Here is a 25923-nt window from a genome sequence, read left to right on the forward strand (position 1 = left end):
AACCAAAAACTTCTGCGTAAGAAAAAGCATTCACTGTTTATACTTGAGAGCTAAAACTATTTAGAAAAACAGAACTACATTTTGACAGTTTGGATGCAGTCTTTGTTGAGGTGAGACTTTGCAAGCAAATTCTGGTCAGTCTTTTATGTTGGTGCCAGATACCCACCCGAGCATCCCAGCTCTCCTATCAGCTGCTGATGGCTCAGCCACACAAAATGCAGCCAGGGGAATGAAGGACCCCAGCCTGCTTCTTCTGAATTAAACTGACAAGACTTGTAGCAACTCAGAAATGGAGAGAGAATGTTAAAAATGAAAAGGAGTGGAAAGATCTCTCTGAAACTTTGAGCTCAGATGTTATAGAAAGTACATAAATTAGAATTAAATTTCTGTATGATAATTTCCATGTAAATGATACTGTGATGGCAATCTAGAATTCCAAAGTAAATGCTACACCACAAAATGACCAGAAGGGCACAAAAAAGTCTGCAGCATCTATTGATTAAACAGAGGGGATGATACTAATTTGAACAGATCAGACAGAATTTTATCTAGAAAAATTATTTTATAAACATTTACCTCATCGTGAGTTTCCTGTTTTTTTAAGCCAGCACACTTTGTTATTATAAGTTCATGGCATCTCTTGTGAACTACACAAGTGCAAACTAGAAAGACAAAAACAGATAAAAGAATGAGTTTTCATAAAGATTAATTTAAAGCAGAAGTCTGATCTCAGCAGACTAGAACTGCTGGAATTTTAAAGTGTGCAAGTGACTGGTGGTGACTTGGTGAGTCCTATGAAATAAGCTGGTTTACAAAGGCAGAAGATAATGGACTTTCAAAAGACCAAATAATTTTAAGATAACTAAAGCATACCTGCCAAATATCTCATCTATGAAACTACAAATTACTTTCTGAAATGTTGACTGCAATTTTTCTTGGTTTTTACATATGTGATTTATTTATCTGATGAAGTCCATGATCTCCATGTTACATGAGACACAACAGCAAAAACAATTCCTGTCTAAAGAGCTTCCACAGGAAAACAGACATAAAGATAACTCATTGTAAAAGTCAAAAGAATAGAAAAAAAAAGAAGTCAAACATTCTTTCTGTAACACATTATCATAAGTTGATAGCAGTAAAAGGTTTCAGGAGGCAAAAATGCCTTGCCAATATACATCCTGATTATTTAATCAATGAATAACATTTGCAGATGTGACAGATAAGATTAACAATTACTAGGTCTATCATACCACAGAATTCAAGATCATTAAACAAAGTAAAAACCCTCATAGTGAAGTAATGAATTTCACTTCCTCCAGTTTTGGTCATTGTTGTAAGAAAAAAGAAAACTAAATCAGAAGTCGAGGTACCTCTCCAGTGTGTTAATACAGTAATTCTTATTATAGCATCAGAGCTCTATGAAAAAAAAATGGCATTTACTTATTTACAATTAAATTTCATCAAGTCTTTTGTAACTAGCAATCATCACTAACTTGATGGTTTCTACTTGTTAAATGAGTACTAAGTACTAACACATCATCCCAAGAGGTGATTGCATAAAAAAGTAGGAGTACAAGATATTGAGTTGAAAAAATGGGATATGAAAATGAAGCACTTATGCAGTCTTTGCTATAACCTTCTCTAATGATGACCTCTATAATTATCTCATCTATTTAAATTACAGTCTTTGCAATTACCTGGAATTTTTAAACATAGAATCTTAAGCAGAATAAAGAGCTCTCAATTTTAAAATGCAAGACTTGAAAAATGAAGACGCCAACATCTGCAGATATGGTTCCCTAGATGGATATACATTACGAGGTATCTGGGATCTGATGTTCAGGGCTGTTAGCTGAGCTCCTACTTCATATATGACTCCTAAGACCAACAGTTTTGAAAAAAATTAATGCGACTTGTTGCAAAGATTGTATACTTGTTGAAACAAACTTATTCTGATCATCATGTGCTAAATTCTTAGCATTATACATATAAAATGCCTGACAAAAATACCTTATTACTTATATAACATAATAAATATATTTAAACTGTCCTTAAGTAGAATTTCTCTTACCTTGACACTGGTATCCCTGTTTTCCTATTACACCCCTGAAAAATAATAAAGTGTTTTAGAAAACAAAGAGGAAATATTTTTAAAAACGAAAACATTTTTCCCTTCCTTTCCTGGACGTGCACATGTTTAAAGAAAAGCTTCTCATAAGCAATCATCTGACAATTGCATGCCTAGACTGAGATCAGTTCAAAGTAGGAACATTTCAGCTGCTAAGAGGTAACAGGAAGAATGACAGACCATGAAGGCAGTCAGAAGTACAGACACATTTTCTATAGTGAAACAGACAGAGCCAAAGGGTACAGGGAAAGGGGACAAAGTGGTAAATCATCATCAAGCAGACCTCTAAATAGACAGAAGATTGCATTTGTCAATACTGCTTGAAATCACCTTAGCCAAGCTAAAGCCTAACCTCCAGGCACTTTTTAGAGGAAAGCAGTTGAGTTCATGCACATTTCACATCATTTTACATTAAGAAAGAATGATTCATTGCACACTCCTAAGAAGTATTTACTGTGGATCACATCAGATCTTATGTGTAAATCAGTATCTCTAGGTCACTTTGGAAAACATCAGGAGCTGCTGAAAAACAACTGAAAACTGAATGTCTCCATCACTCCTCCCTATGTGAAAATTGCAAATACTCAAAAGTAATGTAAACAATTTCTAAAAGGGAGTTCTTGGTGTACACTGTAATAATAAAGACACTGTACACTGAGCACCGAAACCTCTGTATCGTTAGACGTATAATATACCCATATTCCATTAACTTCAGTAGGACGCACAGGAGCTTTGCATTTCTTAGAAGGAAGATGGTGATTCTTAAGCATGTAACAAAGAATTCTGTCATCTTGACAGAATGTAAAGGTCTAATATTAAGTCTAAATCTACACTGAGGCACTTACATAATACTAGACTGGCTGTCTACCTGGAATTTAGCGTGCACTAGATGGGGAAATATGGAACTTTGTGGCTGAAAGGAAACCACAACTACAACGAATTCTAAAATTAGTGATGGGAGTTTAACAGGCTTCTATTATCATCTGCAACACTGGTGACAGCTTAATGTCAAAATAAAGAGGAAAAGAACTACTGCTCTATACCATTTTCACTTCAGCAGAACAGGAAGGTATGTTAACTCCCCAGTTCGAAGAAGCAAAGAAAGCAAAGCCACAGTTACTCCATACCATATAAAGTCTCTGCAGTGCGAGCAGTATGTTGGTTGTCTAAGGTAGGTGGCCATAAACTTGTGTCCATTAACCTGATGCACCCTGCGCCGCACAGCACCCTGGCGCTTCCTGGGGCGCATCCGTTCCCGGAACACACGCTCTTCATTGTCCTTGGGTGCTGAAACACAGGGAAAAACAATAAGCACTGGCTGTCACAGACACAAGGATGAGCAAACTCAAATGCAAAGTATAGGTAGATACTCTCCAAAAATTAAAATAATCCTCTCTACCCAGCAGTGCAAAATAACTTACTTCAGTTTCGGATAATTTTTATTCATTTTTAACATCAATTACCAAAAGGGCAAAGGTTTTCATTGCCTAGTACAGGAACTTCTATTTCCTCTAAAGCTTCAGCTATGAATTCACGCTAAGTTGAAATTAAGTCCTCTACACTTTATCAAGCACACTGACAACCTCTTAACAGTAATTACACAGTTAGATTCTCCAAACAGCTCAGAATTTCACCTCACTTGATCTTCAGGGGAAAAAAAAGATCCCAACAATCCCTGATCCCTGTACACCCAGAAAGTGCTGATAAAAGTGCAAGAAAGCTGAGTACAAGTACATATTATCAAGAACAAAAAATTCCATCCAGAATTGACTACTTTGTAGAATTCCTGATTAAGATCTGAACTTCAGCCTCTAATAACCCAATTTGATACTAATACATGCTCAGCAAAATGTTCAAGGGAAGGAAGTTGTTCTTCTTAACCAATTCCTGTTCCAATTGTACATGAGATTTAATGGCAGAGGAAGTATAAAATGAAGTTGATATATCTCAGACTGAAAACATTTGGAAAAAAATTCTTCAAAGTACATTTGGTCTTTTTCTTAAGGTTTTTATTGAAAAGTATCACTAACATCACTAATATAATGTTCTGTATGCATTAAGCAAAAGCTGAGGATTAATTAGCAAAGAAGAACAGTTGACAATTGTTAATGAAAGACAGATTTTACAAACATCCCCTGAGCCACTCATGCCTTGGCAAACTAGAATATAAGACTTGGAGGGGACCATATTCAGTCATCCATTGCCAACTGAATCTACGCACTCAGTATTTCAGTGCATATAACACTTTGGTCTGTAGTTAACACTTGTCGTTCTTTGAATTTCAGCTACTGTGAATCATTACAATGGCCTAAAAATACCAACTTTGGTCTGCTGCAAGCTTTTCTGTACATGATTGAGTTGTCCAAGCAACAGCACAGTACCTAATAATAACACACAGAAAATTCAAAGTCTGAGAACCACTCAATGTATAAAGGTCTCAAATTCTTTTACAAACATTGGAATAAATCCTGGTTTTGAGGGTTGTAAAAGGTATTGATTAAAGAATTTCTATTAAATTGTCTTAAATTAAACTAATGGATGGACATCCTGGGAAAAAACAGAGAACAGATGAACAAATCAAGATCAATGTCTTTCACTGCAGAGCAAGGGCTAAACTCCATGACACCAGCAAATTTATGTGCAAAAGAGCCTAAGTTCCATACACATTAATGTCTCACAAAAACTTCATACTCAGAGCGGGTTTTCATCCTAAGATGACACATCTGTGGGATGGCCAGAGTGGCACTACTTTTCTATTTTAAAGTGAGGTCTCAGTAAATAACCACTGACTCATACACAAAGCTACCCCTTTTATTTATGCTGAAGAACAACCAAAAAGCAATGGTTGTAGGACGCCTTTCAATAAAGAGATAAGAAATAGCAGATAGTTACCAATTATGCTTATTTTTATGTTGTCAATTCTGTTTATTTTTAGGTATTAAGCAAAACTCTAATGTCTAATAAATGTAACAGCCTTAAGAGAAAGACTGTCTTCCACAAAGCATATGTAACAAGTAGTTGGAAATCCAAGCAAAGATCCATTTTTCCAGCTTCTTGAATGATTAACTAACTTAACAAAGCAGCAGAAAATCTTTTAAAAGCTATTACAGGAAATAATTCTATATTAGCACAGACCTGTTCTTTTGGTTATCATCCAGATTTTAGGCTTTGCTGCAGTATGCACAGCCTGTATGTGAGAAAGTTAAAATCCAACTCTTCTGGAAAGGTTTCCCAGAAAGTTATCTGCTTACATGAAACGAACAAGATGTTCTGACAGTGCACAATACACATTTGATAGGATATTCAGTCTACAATACTGTTTTTCTCATTATTTCATCTTAAGTGCAATTCTTCACAGATAAAGCACCTGTAATTTTACAGAGCAGGTAAAATCCTCCTCTTGTTTTGGCTACATAAATGCAGTATCATGACACGGGGTTTTTTCTGTTTGTTAGTTTTGTTTTTACCAACAAAGTCTTAAAACTACTTTCACTGCATTACTTTTAGTTCTATATTTAATACTTTAATGAAATTCCATTTTTCCCTTCTAATACTTACAGTTTAAATAAAACAATGAAACAGTATCTTTTTCAGAAATGCACTGACTTGAAAACAGATACAAGCAATACATCTGAAATTATCAGATTAAATGGCAGGCCTCGATTATCAAAATCACTTCCACACAAATAGCATCATTGTGTGTGAGAAGGATACTCTAACAACTCAAGAAAATGTCATTTTCTTGGTTTATCTTGGATAATGCTGGAGGTCCATTAGCCAGTTACCGCCAAACAGTCTCTGCTGCCAGTCTGCTATTCTCCTTTTGTCACCAAAGACTGGCACTTGGCCAAATCCATGCCCCATGCCCTGCTTTAGAGTCAAAATGCATGGATGAACTGCATGTTCAAGAGCAGTAACTGCTTCCACTTCACCTCTCATTACAGCCTGTGTAGAATCCCCACCCAGTCAGTCAGCAGCAGAACTCGTTTAGAGGGCTCGGAGCAGCATAGAATCATAGAGTCATGGAATCGTTACGATTGGAAAAGACCTTTAAGATCCCTTGGCCTAACCATTAGCCCAGCACTGCCAAGGCCACCACTAAACCATGTCCCTAAGTGCCACATCTACATGTCTTTTAAATACCTCCAAGGATGGTGACTTCCCCAGGCAGCCTGTTCTGATGCAGGACTACACAATTCGTTAAGAAATTTTTCCAGTCTAGACCTCCCTGGTACAACTTGATAGCATTTCCTCTTGTTCTATCGCTTGTTATTTGGGAGAAGAGACCAACTCCCACATCACTACACCCTCCTTTCAGGTAGTTTTAGAGAGCAGAAAGGTCTCCTCTAGGGCTCCTTTTCTCCAGGCTAAACAAGCATCTGACATTACAGCGCATGACTGACCACTGGATGACTGGACATCAGCCTTTCATCACAGCAGATGAAGTCACAAGAGAAATTAGCTCACCCATCAGCTTAACACCCAGTTAACATTAAGTTCAGTCAGTTTATTCACTGTGACCCTACATAAACATATAAGCAGTGCTTTTCTGCAGTCCCCAAGCAAAACACTGCCACATCTTGCACAAGACTGCATTTTAGGAAAAATGTTTTACTGAAAAGGTGGTCAGGCATTGGAATAGGCAGCCCAGGATGTGGTGGAGTCACCATTCCTGGAAGTGTTCAAAAAACATGTGCATTTGGCACTTAAGTACATGGTTTAGTGCTGAACATGGAGGTGTTGGGTTAACAGGTGGACTTGATGATCTCAAAGGTCTTTTCCAACCTTAACAATCCTATGATTCACACTGCTGTTTTGGGCCACAGGCACAAAATCAGGCAGGAACTGTCCCAGGTGACTCAGAAGCAGATAATCACATCTGTTCTGGCTCATACCCAGGGTTGTGAACCACATTTCTGGCAGAACTAAGAGTAGTCTGTATTCAAATTAAAATCTATCTTATACTGAACAGCCACACTAGAGATGTAACTTTATCTGTCTGATAACACCTACTTCAGAAGGGGGCTACACTGCTCTCCCCAAACATCTCTCATCGTTTACAAGCAGGAAAGCAAAGATTAGAAAATGCTATCAGAAAGCAGGGAGTACTTGGGAAGACCCCCAGCATGAGTGTGATACAGACAACTGGTGTTTGCAATGCATTCTGTTGAAAATACTAGCATCCCAAACAAAATTGGCCTCTTAAATACATTTTTGAAAGTCTTACAGAATACTGCACACTGTGCATGGCATTTCTATTCTTAGCAGAGGACTTAAAATTAAGTGAATTTTTCATAGTAAGAATATTAGCAAGTTTCAATATAAACCACTTCTTCTCACGGTATGTCTACTGAATAGTCACAGAGGGTTATCATTTCCTCCGTCAAGGCTGTTTCTTTATGTAACGTACATTCTGTTCCCTGTTTCGCTTTTGAGTTTTGAGTCCTTCTGTCTTCTGTACTATTCAGTTTATCCTTTTTAAATGCATTTCTGTAATTTTAATTTTCAAAAGATAGAGTAAGAAATTATGATAATTTCCAAGTGTTCATGGAGAATACTGTCAATGGAGCACATTGAATTTAGGCTTTATATGATGGTACTTGAGAATTGGCAAATTTAGAACTAATTTTGTTTCAAAACCATACCCAGTAATGCCACTACTCCTGTTCACTGCAGCCAAGAGTAACTCTGAGTTATTTGAAAACCAATAGCATGTAATTGCTTTTATATACTCATATGTACATACATACATAATGCCTACAATTTTAAAGACTCAAAAGACTTGCAGGCTTAACTCCAAGCTCTAAGGGAAGTGTTATAAAAGTCAGAAGTATCTGGCATGAAAAATTGCACAAAATTCATAAATACCGGCAAAATGGAGGCTTAAATGAGCTGTCTGGAACTACATTTAATGCTGTTCATTGTGTAGTATCCATTAAGCATGAATTGTAAATCACAACTTAAAAGTTATTACTTAAAATTTAAAAGAAAGCGATGCATAATGCTCAGCAACCTGCAGAGGAAGCAAGACTGGGGCAATAAGACCTGTACACCAAATAACAAAGGCTCAACCATGTCAGGTCTTGTTTCATACTAAAACAGTTTCAGCACAAATGAGAAGGGCTCAGTGTGGAGCACTAAGTGCAACAGGATTATCCTGTGTAGCCTTTTCCATTTTTTATCTTTGGTGTTCTGAGTACTTACAGAATTCTGACAATGACCAAAAAAATGCAAAATTAAGGCCAAAAAAGACACACAGTAGAGGGTCATCCAGCATCTTTTATTGCTGAGGATGGTGACTTCTAAATAGGAACATGCTGAGCCCTTCCCTTAACCTGGAGGTGATTGTTACCACACTGTCAGTGTTTGGGGAAGGAAAAAAAAAAAATGAAGCTTTAGTTAAATGGCTTCTGCCCCACCAAAGCCAAAGTGTGGGCCATGTACAGTAACCCTTTCTGCAACTGGTGGAGCTGCCAGGTAACCCCTTGCAAGAGAACACTGATCCCTCCTGGCACTTCTGGCACAAGGGGCATTTCACCCTGGGCATCTCCTGGGTGCCACATTGCTGTCATCCATAATTTACAAGCAGCATCCAGAAAAACCAGCTGGTTTAACATCAACCTTTAATAATTACAACTGACCCTAACTGAACAACAAATGCAAAGGAACAATGGTTGTACTGATGGTTTTTTGCCGAAGACAAAAACTAACAGCTTTTGTATCGTATTTAAGCCTGACCACTTTAATCAGTGTGCATGTACTGAATTAGAGCTTTTGTTTTAGCACTTTATAATGTCTAAACAGAGGAAGGATATTGATTGAAGCAGGAGAGGGAATTTGTCTAAAAATATGTTGTAAAGTGAGAAGGACTTCTCAGGATTCAGGATGGAGTGTAACCAGATCATTATGCATCAAAACTAGGTCTCAAAGGATTATTCCCAAACTCTATTTTGGGCTGTACAGTAGAAGCATATATACCGTCATCAAGATTTCTCCAGGCAGAAATCATTACAGGATTTTGCCTTTAAGACTTTAATCTATCTTAAATGGAAAAAAAACCCCAACGAAAAACTATCAACAACAAAAAGCAATATATTTGCATATATTTGCATTTCTCTATCCTTTCTTCTGAAAAAGCCTTGCTTAGTAGTAACACGTGCAACAAACTAATTTCGTACCTTTTAGAGAAAAAAATAGTAAGGTAAATGCTTCAATACAATTTCATAAAGCTGTTACTGATGAGCACAGAAATTAAGTAGATAGTTTACCACAGTCATAGAAAGAGCATGAAATTTTTCTACATCTTTTTCTAGAAATGTTTCCAGACCATTTCTTAAACAAGGAACAAGCATACAGGTTTTGCTTACTGTATCTCAAATCTGCTTTATTTAGGAGACAGGAAATTTCTTGTTTAATAGGAGAATAATCAGATCCTTCAATAACACTGTATGTTAACAAAACCAAAGATGCTGAGTGCTACTAAAGAAGTGAAAAAATGCTCACAAAATGTGTGAGTTTTAAAAGAGATATGTGTCAAGACATGTCTGCTCACACCAGCTATTTACTAAACGCACTGAAGAATAAACTGCATTTTAAAGTATATCAAGCCCAAATATGGTGGGTGGCTTTGCAGCATCGGATGAGGCTCAACTGTACTTGCCTTCAAACACGTGCTTACCTATAAATGCTTAAATTCTTCTCTAAAAGAGAGATTCTACCTGTAAGTATTTTAAAATTTCCCTTGATATGCACACAGATGGAGTTCATTTGGGTTGTGACAGACACATATTTTTGTTTGAGGGCTTCTATTACTTTCCTTTTCCTAAAAAAAGAGCCCAAACCAAAACACCAATAGTACTATAAAACTATCCAATGATTATTTACACATGATTCAAACTTTTTCTACATACTTAAGTATTATCAGGGACACATTCATAAACTCACTAAAAGCTGAAGGGACAAGAGCAACTCCCCACATCCTTTCAAACAGAAATGCTTTCACATTCAATACACTTAATAAAGGAGGACCTAATGTCCAGAAGTACTAAAGAGTCTCATTGATACTGATGGTCCAGTTGCAATTTCAGCACACGGAGAAGTCCAATTTAGTTTTCAGAAATGTCCCAACCTTGCTGACGGGCAATAATCTGGACCAAGTGCTCAAAACCAGGAGTGTGAGACCTGAAGAGGCTGGGTGAACCCACACTGCTGCCCCAGCTGCAGCTGATCCACTCGGCTACAGCAGAGGCTGGGGTGAGGAGGGATTTGTTTCCATACCTGCTCAGACAAAATTTTCCTTCTAATGACTCTGAGACTTTTCCTAAGAAAGAATTAGTGACAATTTACAGAAGCTTAAAGTATTAACAACATGGAATTACATATGGTCATCTTCAGTGATCATACAGCACGGTTCAATAAATCTAGTATTTAGCAAACAGAATTCTGTTTTATAGGAACTGGACCACTGGTAGAGGGTAGATATGAATATGTGCTCCATTTTTTAGATCCCTGAAAGCTCACACAGATGATGGGGTACTGACCTCATTTTCGAGGGTGGATATAGCAATTTCTGTACTTAAACAGCTGTCAGATCCACAAAGCAAGCAAATCAGTGACAGATTCCTCCTACTTCCTCTCAATATCTTTATTAATGATTTTAAGAAAAATGCTATTCCTGAAACAATCAACTTGTAACTACAATTTACATATTACAATTTATTTGACAAAAGAAGTTACATCACTAGAAATACCACAGGGAATTTATTGCTATATGGCAGGTTTTCTGAGAAGTGAATTTCACATCTCAAGGTTTTTAAAATAATGTTTCCACTTTCAAACCTTTTTGCAAAAGCCACACTTTAGTGCTTTTTCAGTTGGAAAGGAGATGTCACAGACAACAGAGTCAAAAACCAAAAAACCAATGCTAACTAAGGTTATTTCAGACTTTCAGTGTTATTTTTCAGGAGGAACAAACAGCCTCACTCTAAACACAATGCCCTTATGTCAATAAATCTGCAATTGAAATTAAAGAAGTGGAAATGCATTCTACATACGGCAAATACTAAAGCTGTTATTCAGGAGAAAAAGCTTACTCCATGAAATTTAATGTGTCTATTCATGTCCTAACTAGTAAAGTAATAATTTACAAAATGTGTAACTTTTTTGGTGCCATAACTTGACTTGATAAACTTGCAGGCAGAAAATTAAATTAGTTTGCGTCAGTAAGAGTCAGATCATGTTACAGTGTTAGTAATGAGCAGTATTAGCAGCCTGGTGTTAGCACTGTTAGTGTTAAGCCCTGACAGACTAACAAGATGAAATATCTCATATTAAGTCAACTACTTACTAGAGCTAAAAAAATACACAATCTTCTAACTGAAGAAACTACATCTATATTATAACACATTAGATTATTATTATTATAAGATTATTGTAACTGATCAGATTATTATATTGATCAGAAAAGCTATTCTCTACTGCTTTTTTAAAAAGAATCTACTTACTGCTTTTTTAAAAGACTCTACTGCTACTGCTGCAAGTCTACAAACATGTCCTACAAATTGATTGCACCGTGCTCCTTGGAGCACACCCAGCCCCTTGTGGTGGCAGTGGTGGTGGTCAGTGCTCTGGTGACACACCCTCATACTGGCTGTGCTTTGTCTTCAGTGAAAGAAGGAGGATGAGACAAACCATCACAGTCAGGGCTGCTGTGGGAGGTGAACTTCCACAGTGGTACAGAGCCAGGCTTATTTTAACAGAGCTCCAGGCTATGGAAGTATCTGCAGGGTCAAATGACCTCTCTGCACGGTCACCACCTGAGCTGCTGGCCTTTGTCAGCTCCCTGGAAAGGAAACAGTGCTGTGATGCAAAGAAGGAAAACAAGCATTGTAAAAACTTAAGGACAAAGCCCTTTTCCCAGAGGTAACTATTAAACCAGACAGATCCCAAATAACACTATTTTAAGGAAGTGTTTGTGATAGATTAGAGAAGTTCGGCAGTCTTCTTCTAATATTTGCAAAAGTTGCATAGATTACAATGAAATAGATCCTTCTATGACTGGGAGTTCTAGTCCTTCAGAAGTTGTTTCTTAAATATTTGTTCAACCCCAGCTTTGTTCCTTTCCCATAGAATAACAGAAGCCCAAGTGGCAGGCACCTAGGAGATTCCTGAGCTCAGTCTCCTGCAGCGGGGAAGCATCTCATGTACTTCAGGCATCCTCAGCTTTCATTTTTTTGATGGCTCTCAAAAATCTCCGGTGAGGGAAATTCCACAACACACTCATGTATCTTGTTTCACTCCTCTGGCAGGCAGGCTGTTTTTCTAATATTCAACCTAAATCTTTTTGCAATAAGTTATGCTGGATGAGTGATGGCACCCTGAAAAAGCAAGTTTTTGCCAGCACAGAAACTACTGAAGTATCAGTAGCAAGGCAGCCATTATCCTGCGGATACCACGCAAAAGGCCAGAGACACAGCAAGGTCCCACAGAAAAGAGGACTGCAAAAATTTTGTATGATTCTCAGGCCACAGCAAGACAGAAACTGCTCTGCACTAAACAGGACCCCGTGGATATCCCAGTCACATGCTAGCTGCAGAAAAGTCGTGATAGCTGAAGGTAAAAAAGGGAATGAAAATCACTTACTGCCCTAAAGCTACTAAATCTAAGTTGTCTTGCTGATTCCATTTCCAGATTCCCATCCTGATAGCAACAACTTGTTTCCATCCAAGCTTTGAAACGCATGTAACAAAGCTCACTTGCACTTAACATTTCTATATTAAAATTCCATATAACCACATTAAGAATCTATGGTGCATAACCTACATAGGTCAGAGAAGATAGCTTTCAAAACATTGCTTTATAATGCTTGCAGCCCTCACCAAGCTCAAGCCTGTGATAAACATTACACAGATTCAGAGTACTTCACAGTGGCAGTGAAATCTTACCTACAATTAGAGAAGTAGTTTTGTTTTTTAAATTTTTTCTTTATTTGTTTCTGGATAAAGTACTAAATATTTGCTTGTATCCTCCACAGGGCAGAGGGAGCCCACTGCAGAACTGACTGTGATTCAGAGAACCTCACACAGAGCCTATGTAATAACTGAGACAGCCAAAGAAGATTGCATAGCAGCTTCCTTACCCCAAGCAAGAAGAATGACTGAATTTGGCATAAAGTAAAAAGCACGGAATCCTCAATACTTTGCTCAAAAAATTTTAATGAAAGCCAGAGGAGCTTCAAGTGATATATTAATATTTTATTTATACAGACTTTTTTTTCTTATACATTTAGGTAATGATAATGCTGTTCTTCAACTAATTAAAATAAAGGCTTTAAAATTTGGAAATTAATTCTCCCTTCCAACAGTACTAAAGTAGTAAGACACAAAGTAGCTGTACCTTCATGTATGTAAACCCACTGATGAGACTGCAATGGTTCTAATAAACAAAGAAAGATTTGACCCTAAGAAGTAGGACATATTAAAACAAGGCAATCAAACCTTTGGATTTAATTTTTCACAACTCTACTGTTGAACTGAACTAAACAAGTGAGAAATATTAGTGTTATGTCTCAAAAGGACTGTTCTCCCATGCAGTTGACATAACATCTGACACAATTTTTCCATTTTTGGCCCAATATACAACCCACAGCACACTTGATATAAGTGTTCCAACACATCACTACTCTTCCTAGTTTATCTAGTAGTAAGGACTGCATTATGACAATCCTGTCATCCTCTACCAACAGCCTCATCTTGCCTGTCTCCTAAGTGGGCAGTTCTTGCAATCAATTGCAAGAGACAAAAATCAGCAGCGAAAGAACTCCTTCCCTCTTTCCATTGTCTTTCTTGCAAACGTGGGAGGAATTTTCCTTATTCTGATATCCCCCCCAAGCCCACAACAAAAGCTTAATTAAGAACATCTCTGACTCACAAGCAGTGCTATTGAAGCGACTCTCACATCTATGTCTTTCAACATTACATACATTACTACAAATTTCCACTCAGAAAACAGTAATAAATATCATATGTAAATCTTGAAGTACTCAATATGATTTATTACCAGCATACTACTTTCAGACCCCAGTTCAACAAAGCATTTCTGGATGTGGCCATAAGAAAGAGCATATGCACTCTGCCATGGATTGCAGCAGAAATTTTCCAATATTTAAAGCTGTTTACCTGCTCTGCATGATGTTAAACCTATGCACCTGATGCATGCTAAAAATGGACACACATGCTAAACAGTATGTTCTTTCTCCTTGCCAGGCTTATGGACAGCATCACGAAGGAATTGCACATGATGAGTTTACATGTTGTAAGTAGAACCGGAATGTGTTATACAGGTTTTTACTGTGGAGGTGATTGACACATGGCAGGAACAAGGAGATGACCACCCTCATAACCTGTTACTGGCAGAAGAAACATTTCTCACTGACAAGATTAAATAATGGAAGCTCTAATGTCTTTCTCATTTGCTTTGGGTTTCAATATACAGAATATTTTTTTGTTCAAACACTATACAACAATAAAAAAATAGAGCAATGAGGGGAAATCAGAGTGCTAACTCATTCTAACTCAGTCTAGAAGGAATTGGGGTCCTACCATGCATTTCCTACCAGGTCCATCATGTCCTCTGATTGGTAATATCAGATTGCTACCTATAAAAGTAATGCTGAGTTTTTGCAGGTCTTCATGCAAAAGAACAGTAAAGGGATCTCTCTCAAGGTTCTTAGGATTACCAGCAAAATTTTGCAGCATTTGAGGTTTTGTATAGTGTGATTGCTGAAATACACAATCACATGAGAACCCCAGATCTTGATAAATTAAGCAATACATATCTAGCCCTCAGGTTATGAAGAAACACTTGAAAAATGTGATGCAAAGGCACACCCCACCCCAACCATATTATGGAAAATTGTGCTTGTCTCTCCGCTGGATACACGAATTCAAAACTGTTTGGGGTTCACGTGGCAAGGTTTTGGTGGTGGTGGTAAGCTACAGAGGCAGCTTTCTGTGAGAACCTGTTAGAAGCTTCCCCTAATCCACAAATGCCAGCTGGGTGCATGACAGACCAATGATAGCTGAGGCTAAGCCCATCAGCAACAGGGATAGTGCCTCTGGCTTTAAGTATTTAAGGAGAGGAAAAAACCCACTGTGCAACAACAGACAGAGAAAGAAGTAAGAATATGTGGGAGAAACAACACTGCAGACAGCAAGTTCATTGAAGAAGGAAGGCGAGAAGGTGCTGTAGGTGCCACAGCAAAGACTCCCCTGCAGCCCGTGGTGAAGACCATGGTGAGACAGCCTATTCCCCTGTAGCCCATGGAGGTCCACAGTGGAGCATGGATCCCATGGACATGCCCATGGACGACCCTACACTGGAGCAGGTGGATGCCTGAAGGAGGCTGTGAGCCCACAAGAAGCCTGCGTGGGAGCAGGACCCCAGCAGGATGTGGAGACCCATGGCAAGAAAAGCCCACGCTGAAGTAGGTTTCCTGGAAGGACTTGTGACCCTGTGGAAGCAGTGGTGAAGAACTTCAGCCAGTGGGAAGGATTCATGCTGGGCAAGTTCATGACAGTCTGCCTCCCATGACAGGGCCCCCACACTGGAGGAGTGGAAGAATGTGAGGAACCCTCCCCCTGAGGAGGAAGGAGCCCAAGAGAAAACGTGTGACGAACTGATGCAACCTGCATTCCCTCTCCTGTTGTGCCTCTGGAGGAGAGGATGTAGAGGATTTGGATGTTAAGTTGAGCCTGGGAAGAAAGGAGGAGTGGGGGGAAGATGTTTCAAGATCTGTTTTTTTCTCATTATGCTTCTCTGATTCGATTGGCAATAAGTTAAATTAATTTCCCCAAGTTGAGTCTGTTTTGCCCTGAAAACACTCTCCCCACAGAGTCATGTCTCTCTGTCCTTGTGTCAATCCATGAGCTCTTCATAGTACTCTTCTCCCCTGTCCTGTTACAGAGGGGAGTGGCAGAGAGACTTTGTGGGCACCTGGCTGGGGTCAACCCACTACAGCTGGACTAACTTTGTGTCTTACTGTGTAAGACACACATGGGTAAAAGACAAGACTCTGTTTGAACCAAGTTCTTAAAGTGTACTTATTTCTAACTTTCGCTGGATTTTTTATATTCCAAACATCCTAGCTGCAAAGTTCATTTAGTCCTTATTCTCCAACCTTTGGTAAAACAGATGTATTGGTGTCTTTCTTGTTTTCAGTGATTTGGTGAGCATGGGGCTCAAAATTTCACATGTAATGAGAAGTGCTTCTGGCTTATGAAAATATGCTTCACTGGCCACCTAATTTCTAACTGAGTCAGAATTTCAGAAAAATGTTGAAGCATCATCTGCTTGAAGAAATCTAATGGGACTTGAGCTGTTTTACCTGACCTATGGCAGATCAAGTCTCTAATAAAAAGTATACTCACAGAGGAAAAGAATTGGCAAAGAGCCTTCGAAGAGGCAACAGATGTGTTGATTGAGATGTATTTTGTTTTCCATAGTTCTCTAAAATTGATGTAAAATTCAGGAATGCTTAAAAACTTACTGATGGAAGCAGCTGGCAAGTGGGAAGAGTGGGATGTTGGATGATGAGGTGACTTAGCATGGGAATTGAGAGGAAAAAAATAAAAGACCAAAATGGAATCCGACAGAGTCTTAAACCTCTCACTTTGGAGAAGGAAACTCAGAGAAAAATGGGATGTGAAAGAAAAGGGAGGGAGGAATAAAAGGGAACACAGGGCTGATGAAAAGAGCACATCAGAGAATACTCCTTTTCCTCCCTGTAGGACAAACTGTGAGCAACGCAACTCACATCTGTCAGTGGCCCAAACTCCAACGGCAATCTGAGTTTAGAATTATTGTTAATCACTTAATTTCCTTTCTACCCACTTGCTGTACAGAAAAGTTAACTCTCCTTATTACAGAAAGCTCATACATAAGAACTAGCAGATATACATGTACAGAGTTAGCTACAGAAAAGCACTCAAGATCCATGCCTTTTCCACAGGGATCTAGATACCTGTCTTACATTGCTCTAACAGTTTGGATATTCTCATGACAAAAGAAAATACATTAGACTTGCTAAGGTTTTCCCAAAGATACTATCAATCAAATTCACTGAAACAATTAACTTAAAAAACCCCACCACAGATGCTGTGTCTTTAGATTCATCATAGATAAAGCTAATTTAAACTAGGTTTATGCAGAAGACAGGTACAGAAAGTCAGCTTTTCTAGTTCTTCTCCTTCCACAAATCACCTTTTGCTACTTCCTAAAATGGAAAGCAGCTCAGTACTAAAAAATGCCCTCAGCACTCACTGAAGATTGACTTTCAACATATATGTGAAGACTTCATATAAGAATAAATGTGTGCAGGAGAAAACCTGCTTCTAACATTTCTTAAAACTGTAAGTCTTTCAAGAAAAATATTTGTTAAACTCTGGGCAGTGTATTTGTACCTTGTATCTGAGAGAGAAAATAGAACTAAAAAGAAAAAAAGCTCTGAATTCTTCTCTTTTCTTCTTCAGAACAAAAATCAAATAAAATGCTTCTTCGAGATGCAAACAACTTTCTCCCTACTCCAGAAACTAAATCAGGCAACGAAAAAAAAGACAAAACAACTCTTGGAGTGATTGTAGATGTAATTTTTCTCTTATTATTCCAGTGCTGTAGCTGTTTTCTGTTTAGCATGGACCCTGTCTTCACACCAGTGGTACTACCTTTGGATGTTCTAAGGCATCAGGTAAGCTCTCCTGACACTGAGAGCATGAAAACTCATCTAGAAACCTGTGCACAGCACAAGGAGGATTGGGTCCAACCAAAATCTGTGGAGAGCTGAGAGAATGACAAGGAGACTGCGTGCAGCACAAAGGACAACTGTTTGTACAACTTAATGCTCTAAATGCATAGCCACATGAGGATAAGATCTATCTTTGGTTACAGCTCTACACTTACGCCAGAGAACAGAGACACATTTATAAAATCCAGGAGAATTTGGCTCAGTTTACTTACAGTAGGGATAAAAAAAGAAACCTTAATTGTCTGTGTCCAAAGTGGAAAGATACAAAATGTTCTAGCAATTGTAAAAAACTAACCTCCAAAACTTCATTCCATTTATTATTTTGTTTATTAACAAGTCAAAGAGATAGCAGACACTTTAAAAAAACCTTAAAAAATTCAGGTCACAGCCCATTATCTCAAAACCTTTCTGTCCTCCTTGCTTTGCCAGCACCTCTGCTCATATTCAAACACTACATAATTCATTTTAACGTAGCCTTATCAGGTTGCTGAATAAGAATGTGAAAGTCAGCTGGCTGTAAGTTAAAAAAATATATTCTGTGCCTTCTTATTGCTGCTGTCACTGATTTAGCTGTTCCCATGGTAAACTTAAATACCACCACAGGAAGCTGTATCATCTATCAATTCACAAGTTGCAAAGTGTGGTGGATGGAGATTTCATTTAACAGATCCCAGAACTGTCTGGTTGAAGGATGTGGCAGTTGAAAGCTGGAGACTGAATTTCTTGGGTTTTTTTCTCTTGCCTTTTTTTTTTTTTTTTTAACAATCCTGTATAATCTCAAGAATAAGACATATGGCAGCACTTCCAAGGTGGTTTCAAAGAGATTTTGATTTCCCACTCACTTTCTCTCAGTGTGAATTACCTAAGAAGGTGTCAGAAGTTCCTCGAGAAAATCCTTCTAACACTGGTTGTCTTTAGAAAAAGAACCTCTAGAGAGAAGCACCTTTACAAATATAAAACAAGCCAAAAAACAAAACCTCAAATGATTTTACCTGCTCTATAGCTGGAGCCTCTAACTTGACTCTCCATGACATCACAGCAGTCATGGATTAGTTTATTACAATCATTTTAATTCAGGAAAAAATTCATTTCCTTCTTGAGAAGGAGACAAAAACACCCTAAGAAAGAGATTATTCCACACACTGAAGATATTTTATCATCAGAAATTGCATAAATAACAGCTAACGTACCCTATGACACCTCTTCTTTTAGTAACTATCTATTGAAAATCAAAAATATATTCTTACATGTTGAAAAGATTTCTCTGAGTGTTTTTTTTTATAAAACATTACCTTTGCCATTAGCATAGAGTAGCCAAATAAAAATAGTGAATTCATTTTAAGAAATACAAACAAAGGTGGAAAAAGACAATTTTAAAAGCTAATTTAAACTAAATAAAACCACATTTATAATCTGACCTTTCCTTTATTCCACTTCTGGAAAACCAGAACCAAAAGACTTTAACAAAGAGAAAAAGCATATAAAGATGTTTTTTAACAAGTAGAAAAGAAATGCAAGGAAATGAAAACACAGCATTTTAAGATCTGAGCACTCCAAAAATCTCTTAAAAGAAAATTCTTCACTATGAATCCTCAAGATTTTTTAAAGCTCCCAGTATTACCCCTTCCAACACATGAAACCAAATCTTACTTTTCGATGTCTTCGGAACACCCCCTGAATCTGAAAATTTGATATCACACAGTGAATCTAAACCAGTCAATTGCCAATTACCAATTTTGTGCCTGTATTTTTGGAACCACTACAAGAAACTTTTGCTAGAAAGTACAGATTTTATAGGATACAGTGAAACTGTCTGAACTCAGATGCATTAAAAGCGTCTTAAATCCTATATCCAAACCCAGAGGTATTCAGAATAGCTGCCTCTATCTGGCAACTTGGACCTTGATTTCCATATTGTGGAATCAGTTTGCTTACTCTCCTACAGGCAAGAACATCATCTTAGTCTACACAATGCCCCCTGTTCCATGGTGGGGAAAAAGTCATAGAAATAGGCCAAGAAAATTAGTTGTCACTGAGTGATTTTCAGTCAGCCCACACAGAACATTAGGGGGAAGAAAGCATTCCTCTGAGCAAGCATTAGCACTATTATTAGCAGCATCTAGACTTATTTAAAATAACTATTCCCGTATCTATTCCAGCAAGCAATACAAATTACACTTGTCCCTTAGATGGAAAGACAGACACAAAATCATGAATATGATCCTCCCTCTGCATTGTATTTATCTTTACCAGAAGGAAGAAAAACAGGATAGAAAGTATTCCTGGAAACCAAGGGCAAAAATAAATCTTAGTTAAGAGAAGCCAATTGAAACATTATGATTATCGTGCCAGAGCTGTGGTTTCAATGAAAATGAATTGTAAATCATTTAGAAAGTAGTAGAAAGCTGCATCACAAATCAAAAGTAGTAAGATCCCAGTTTCAGAATGGAGAGACCAGCAGATCACTGCTGCCCACCATCAACAATGCAGGAGTTGTGTGACTCTACCATTGCACCAGAAGCATGTTCTGAATCACCATCAAAATTATCTGACCTGGGCATTTACAAGTTTTCAAACCAATGGGACAATCACTAGATGCAAGGAGCACTTGCCTTCTGACCAGTGAAGACCCCTGGTTTTATTTGTATCACATTTTCCCCTTCCTTTCATTCTCACAAATGTGTAACTTCCTGCTGACATTACAGAACATCCTCTGTCTGGTCACACGTGCAACAAGAGGGTGAACTCCTATTAACAGCTACTGAAATACTCCTGGTAAGTTATCCTTTCTAACATGGTGATATACCACTGGTCCTAACATAGGAACTCTTTCAGCCCACCACTCATTTCTTTAAGGGTTACTGCCTCTCAAACAGCTGTTTCCCCCCTCAGACACAAACTGCATACATGCTGAAATACAATGGTCTTGGTCAGGGACCAACTCTGAGAAACTGCCAGGAGTTTTGAGTTATATTGCTGTAAACTCACACAAAAGTAATCTGTCTCTGCACATATAAAACAAAGAAAGAAATGGTTCTCAGAAGAGCAGTTCTTTGGAACAGGTTTTTAAGGTGCTTTATAGCTTATGCATAACAAAATTAAAGCAAAAATCTCTCAGCAAGCATGAGACTTCTTCAAGAAATTAAAATAGAAATTTTCCTCCTATTTAAAGTGAAGTAACAGGTTATACTAGACTACAGCAATAATGACTCATTTGTTAATTTAAAAAAATTATTTTATTTTTTTATTTACATGCAATGGTGTTATTGTTTCATATTAACTCCTGAGAAATAGCATTTTTCCTACAATCAGTTTTTTCTTCTAACACTGTCAAACACCAACTCTCCCTTTTCCTCCACCTCTGGGTCTCGGAAGAACACAAATTAGAAACCTGTTTCTAAAAACTGATTTTTAAAACCCCACTTACAAAAGCTATGATTTTACTTCCACTGAGTTGGCCATGATGGCCCCTTCTCTTTCCCCCTTCCCTTATCCAGGGCTAAGGAAACAGTGTATATCAAAACTGACAAGATTTTCAGATACAATTTACAATGTAATAGGTAGGCAGGCAGGCAGACAAAGCAGACAACTTTTTAAATTTAGTGATTATGGTTTACTGTGAAAGGAGATATTTTTCCTGAGAGGAGTTCAGGATTATCTGGTTTATTTTTGGTTATCACATCTTTCTAGCAGATCATGATTCATTCACTAGTCTTCAAGGAAGACCAGTGTACATGAGTATTTTTAAGCACAGTGCTTGCATAGTTTAAAACTCATTTGCAGCAGTAAGATTAGATCGCTAATGAAGGCTCAGCACTTCTGCCCATGTATTACATGCAAGGCACTGTGGAGCCCTACAGCTCGAGCTGGACTCCAGTCCTGCAGAAACCCAGCGGCAAAGCAGCACACACTGTGGGGATCTCCCCAGGCCAGACCGAGATAATGTTCCTAAGTGGAGTCTTCAGCACAGGGATGTGGATGTTTTATGCAGTGAAGTACAATTTTAGAAAAACAGGCTAAATATTTTTATTTAACATACATATCATGTGTTTTTACAGGCACATATAGATACACACACAGTCAAATCTGATGTAAGAAGAGATGTACACAGTTCTGCTGTGCTCTCCTCTCCCTGTGAAATTTACAATCACATCTCATTTGGGGAATTTGGAAGATTGCAGAAGAAGGCGCATTTACCCACACGGAGATTGTCTCTCATAAACTTTACTAATGCAAATTCTATTCTGTAAGTTCAATACAGCTTTCATCACCACCTTTAACCTGTTCTGTTAAACACAGGTGTAACTATTGGGCCTCTTGAACAAAACCATAACCAAATTTCCTAAGAGGTAGCATCATGTAGAAGTGTTTTGTTTTCCCTCTTGCAGAAAATATTCTTCTTAGTGCTTGAGGTTTTTGAAGACTATTCAGTTCAGTGACAGTCCATGAAACAGTGCTCTGCTTCCAATTGTTGCTGAATTACTAAGAATTGGAAGTAACATTTAGAAATTTTAAGAAAAGAACTTCTGAGAAAGGCAATTCCTAGGAAACAAGCCTCTCTAAATACTAAAGAAATATGCTCATGTTTAAGATCATAAAAGATAAAGTAAATTATTAAAGGAGCTATAAAAATCCTGAGCATTCTGAAAATAAGAAGATTCATAATCAAGACAAACAAACCTTTGAACACAGCAATTCAAACATCCCTTTATTTGAGGCTCCAAGCTAAACAAACCTTTCAGCCATAAGTGTAAAACCCATAAATATCCCATAAATTATAAGATCCCTGAAGACTTTAAGTGATGATCCAACATATAATTAGAAATTTCAGGACCTCACTTTGCCTTGTGACAGTAAGCTGTATTGATGATGCATTTTATCATACCCATAAGTTGCACAATGTGTTATTTTTTAACTCATGCTACTTGTTCTAAATAGATCCAAAATGTTACCTTCAGACAATCACATAAATTCATGTATGCTCAGTATGGAGAGCTAACAGGAATTGTTTTTCCAGAAAAACATTCAAGCTAACTTTCAATTATATAAGTGTCAATTGCCATATTTAAAAAAATTATTTAATGGATACAATAAGATTTCAATTATTTGGGGTTTTTTCACCTAGTCATAAATAAGCTGCCAAACTGCCTTCAAAGAATGCTATAATTTACATGGAGAGACCACCTGAAAAAACCATCAGAGAAGGACGTAAAAGTATTAAACAAACTTTAAATTAATAAAAGAAGCTTTATTTATATTTAAGATGGTGTGACATAGACACATGACACCACAAGCTGTTATTAGTCGCAGTGTTGTCCTTTCACCTTGTTTAATGGGCTCCCTTTGCAAAGTGAACTGAACGTGGAGTTTGCTTCTCAAATAGAATGAAAAAATACATTAATGTGCTGAAAAAGCTCACACCCATAAAGCATTAATGAGCATATTATTTGCTTCAGGTGAATGCACTACCTTTTCCTTTCAGCAGAACTCACTTAAGATTCTCTGAAGACTTGCTTCTGAACAGTTCTATGACCTAGTTTAAAGAAAATGTACAAGGATTATATTTTTGGCTCTTAAAATCAAGGTTTTTTTGCATTTCCAAACTTTGCTGAATCGTTTTGGCTGTGGTGCCTGTCCTTATCTGCCCAAGCAATACTCAGCAGTATGGAATTTGCTTCCAGTAGAAGCTGAAAGTGCTAGCACTTTGCAAAAACCATTATCTCTTTAGCAAAGCATCTTTCATTGTATTTTACAAAACAGTTTTGAAGCTTTTCGATACATACACGCAATGTCCATCTGTGCAGTAGAAATGTACTCAAATGCATGCAAGAAAATCTTCAGTTGGTCTTTCAAAACATGACCTAAAAACATCCTACAACAGAACTCTGTTCATTAATATATGAATATAAGACCTAGTGCTGCAAGCACAAAGGAATGAGCACTGAGAATCAACTGCTAAGACTGTTTGTGTAAAAAGGTTGACTTACTGAAGGTTTCAAAATCTGCAAAATCAATTAAAAGAATCAGGTTTTATTATTGAACATATTCTAACTACATTAACAGTAGAAGGGAGATGACTGAGCCTCAGAGGTAGCGCTCAGTGGAGTTAATAAAAAAAAGAGCTAAGTGATTTAATTACACCTTTCAAATCTGCCTGCTCACATAGACCCCATACTTCAACATTCAAACTTAGTTTCATCCCTTCTACTAAAAATAACTTTTATTACAGGGGAGTAAAAGTAAAAAGCTTATTCAGAACAAAAATTATAATTTCAGACAATGCATGGAGTGAAATGACATGTACCTTCCCATGTTAATGAGTATTTCAGTAGCAGCATGGCTTACGTAATAATCACGGGGTTTATGGCAGCTGGTTATTTTGACAAGAAATCTGAAGGAGCTGTGTGAAAATAGCACGGAAAGAAGGAAAGAAAAGCAATAGGTCTGACAAGTAGATGCCCTTATAAAAAGCACACCAAGTCTGCTCCTTGCAACTTAGTTTTCATATTGAGGGTCCAATTTTGAATCCTATGAATAGATTAAAAAGGAATTTGAAACAAAAATCTTAAGGAACCCATCTGCAAACATGTTTCTAAAAAGTCTCTCTCCACTGAAATGGAAATTGCTGAACACGGAGTGGGCATACTCCTATATTTTTAAGCAGAGACTAACTTTTTAATACATTGTAGCGAATGGGGGAAACAGAAACAAGGCTCAATCAGAACAGTTGAACTGTGGTTTTGGACATTTCAATTTCACTTCTGACAAAAAAAATTAGGGACCAATACTGTTCTCAAACATCAAAGAAAGACCCTTACTACTCCTTTTCAACAGGAGAAAAGGCTAAGGCAAAAATATGTAATTCACAGTAAATCCCAGCAGATGAAAAGACAATTTTTACTGAATGAAACGTTGGGGTTTTTTTCTAAAAATGCAATTCGAAGTTTAACATTTACAAACAGCACAGCTAAAGTCTGACCATCAAAACCAAAACAATAGTGATTAGTTCATAGCTTGTTTTTACAGAAGCCACAGTAGTGCACCTTTCTTAAAATGGTTGTTGATTCTGAGCAGCACAACCACATGGTGGCAGAAGAACCAACATCTTGCTCAGGAGCTGCACTGCTCTGGGGAGGCCATGCAACCTGACGGGCTCGCACGATGAATTATTTGCCCCTAATAATGATGATGAAAAACGGATTGGTTCAGGGTAACTCAGCCCTCAGGGCTGATAAAGGTACGTGTCTTCCCAGAGCATTCTAGCTGCTGCAAATTGAATTGCTGCTTTATAGATTGAAAGCTTGTACAACTGGAAACTTCAATTTAAAGTAAGATCAGATTATTTTGTATGTAACTGTTAATAAAGTTTCAGGGGAAAAAACCTCCAAACAATTGTTTTAATGCCAGATTCAGCTTAAAAATTTGGAAGAGCTCTGATTTGAAAACACATTAAGAATAACAGCATTCATTGAAAATTTTATATACCCATCCATAATTTTAAGAGATTCTTTTTATCACTATTAAAACAGATCAGTAGTTATTTTACTAGATTAGTAAACAAGGCTTCAACTACCAATCTGTTTTACTTTTCTCTCCTCTGTTTCATACCGTAGGAAGACCCTGGCGGAATGGAATGTATTTCACCGTGCGCGGGGCAGGAAGGCTTGTTCTCCTCAGTGTCACCGGCCTGGGCAGAGCATGGGCTGGACAGCCACGGCCATTCCCTGCCCTGCCCCAGCCTGTGGGGGTGCCCCTGCATGGCTGCCCAAGCACGGCTCAGCATCACGCCCACTGACTGACACGTGCACCTGCACAGCGAGGAAACTATTCCCTTCCCTTGACTTGAGCACAATCCTGCCACAACAACAGACAAACAATTAACCTGCTAACCCAAAAGGATGATTCCTGAACGAGCCTGAAAGCTTTAGCAGCTTACTGCACTCAAGTGCAACCCGGCAGAAAATCTACTGAAGCAAAGCTCCAGGGAATACCT

General features: G+C 37.8%; 1 protein-coding gene across 2 annotated transcripts in view; it reads right to left on the reverse strand.

Annotated features, from left to right (window-relative positions):
* PRKCE (protein kinase C epsilon) overlaps positions 1-25923 on the reverse strand; it is a 287731-nt gene that overhangs the window by 105558 nt on the left and 156250 nt on the right. For both annotated transcript variants that reach the window (XM_048297720.1, XM_048297721.1), the window contains exons 3-5: positions 3259-3418; positions 2075-2109; positions 577-662 (exon numbers count right to left, since the gene is read on the reverse strand). In XM_048297720.1, coding sequence (XP_048153677.1) covers positions 577-662; positions 2075-2109; positions 3259-3418 — 281 coding nt within the window. The remainder of the gene's footprint in view (positions 1-576; positions 663-2074; positions 2110-3258; positions 3419-25923) is intronic.

Source organism: Corvus hawaiiensis, chromosome 3, assembly GCF_020740725.1.
Source record: "Corvus hawaiiensis isolate bCorHaw1 chromosome 3, bCorHaw1.pri.cur, whole genome shotgun sequence".
NCBI classification, from domain to species: Eukaryota; Metazoa; Chordata; class Aves; order Passeriformes; family Corvidae; genus Corvus; species Corvus hawaiiensis.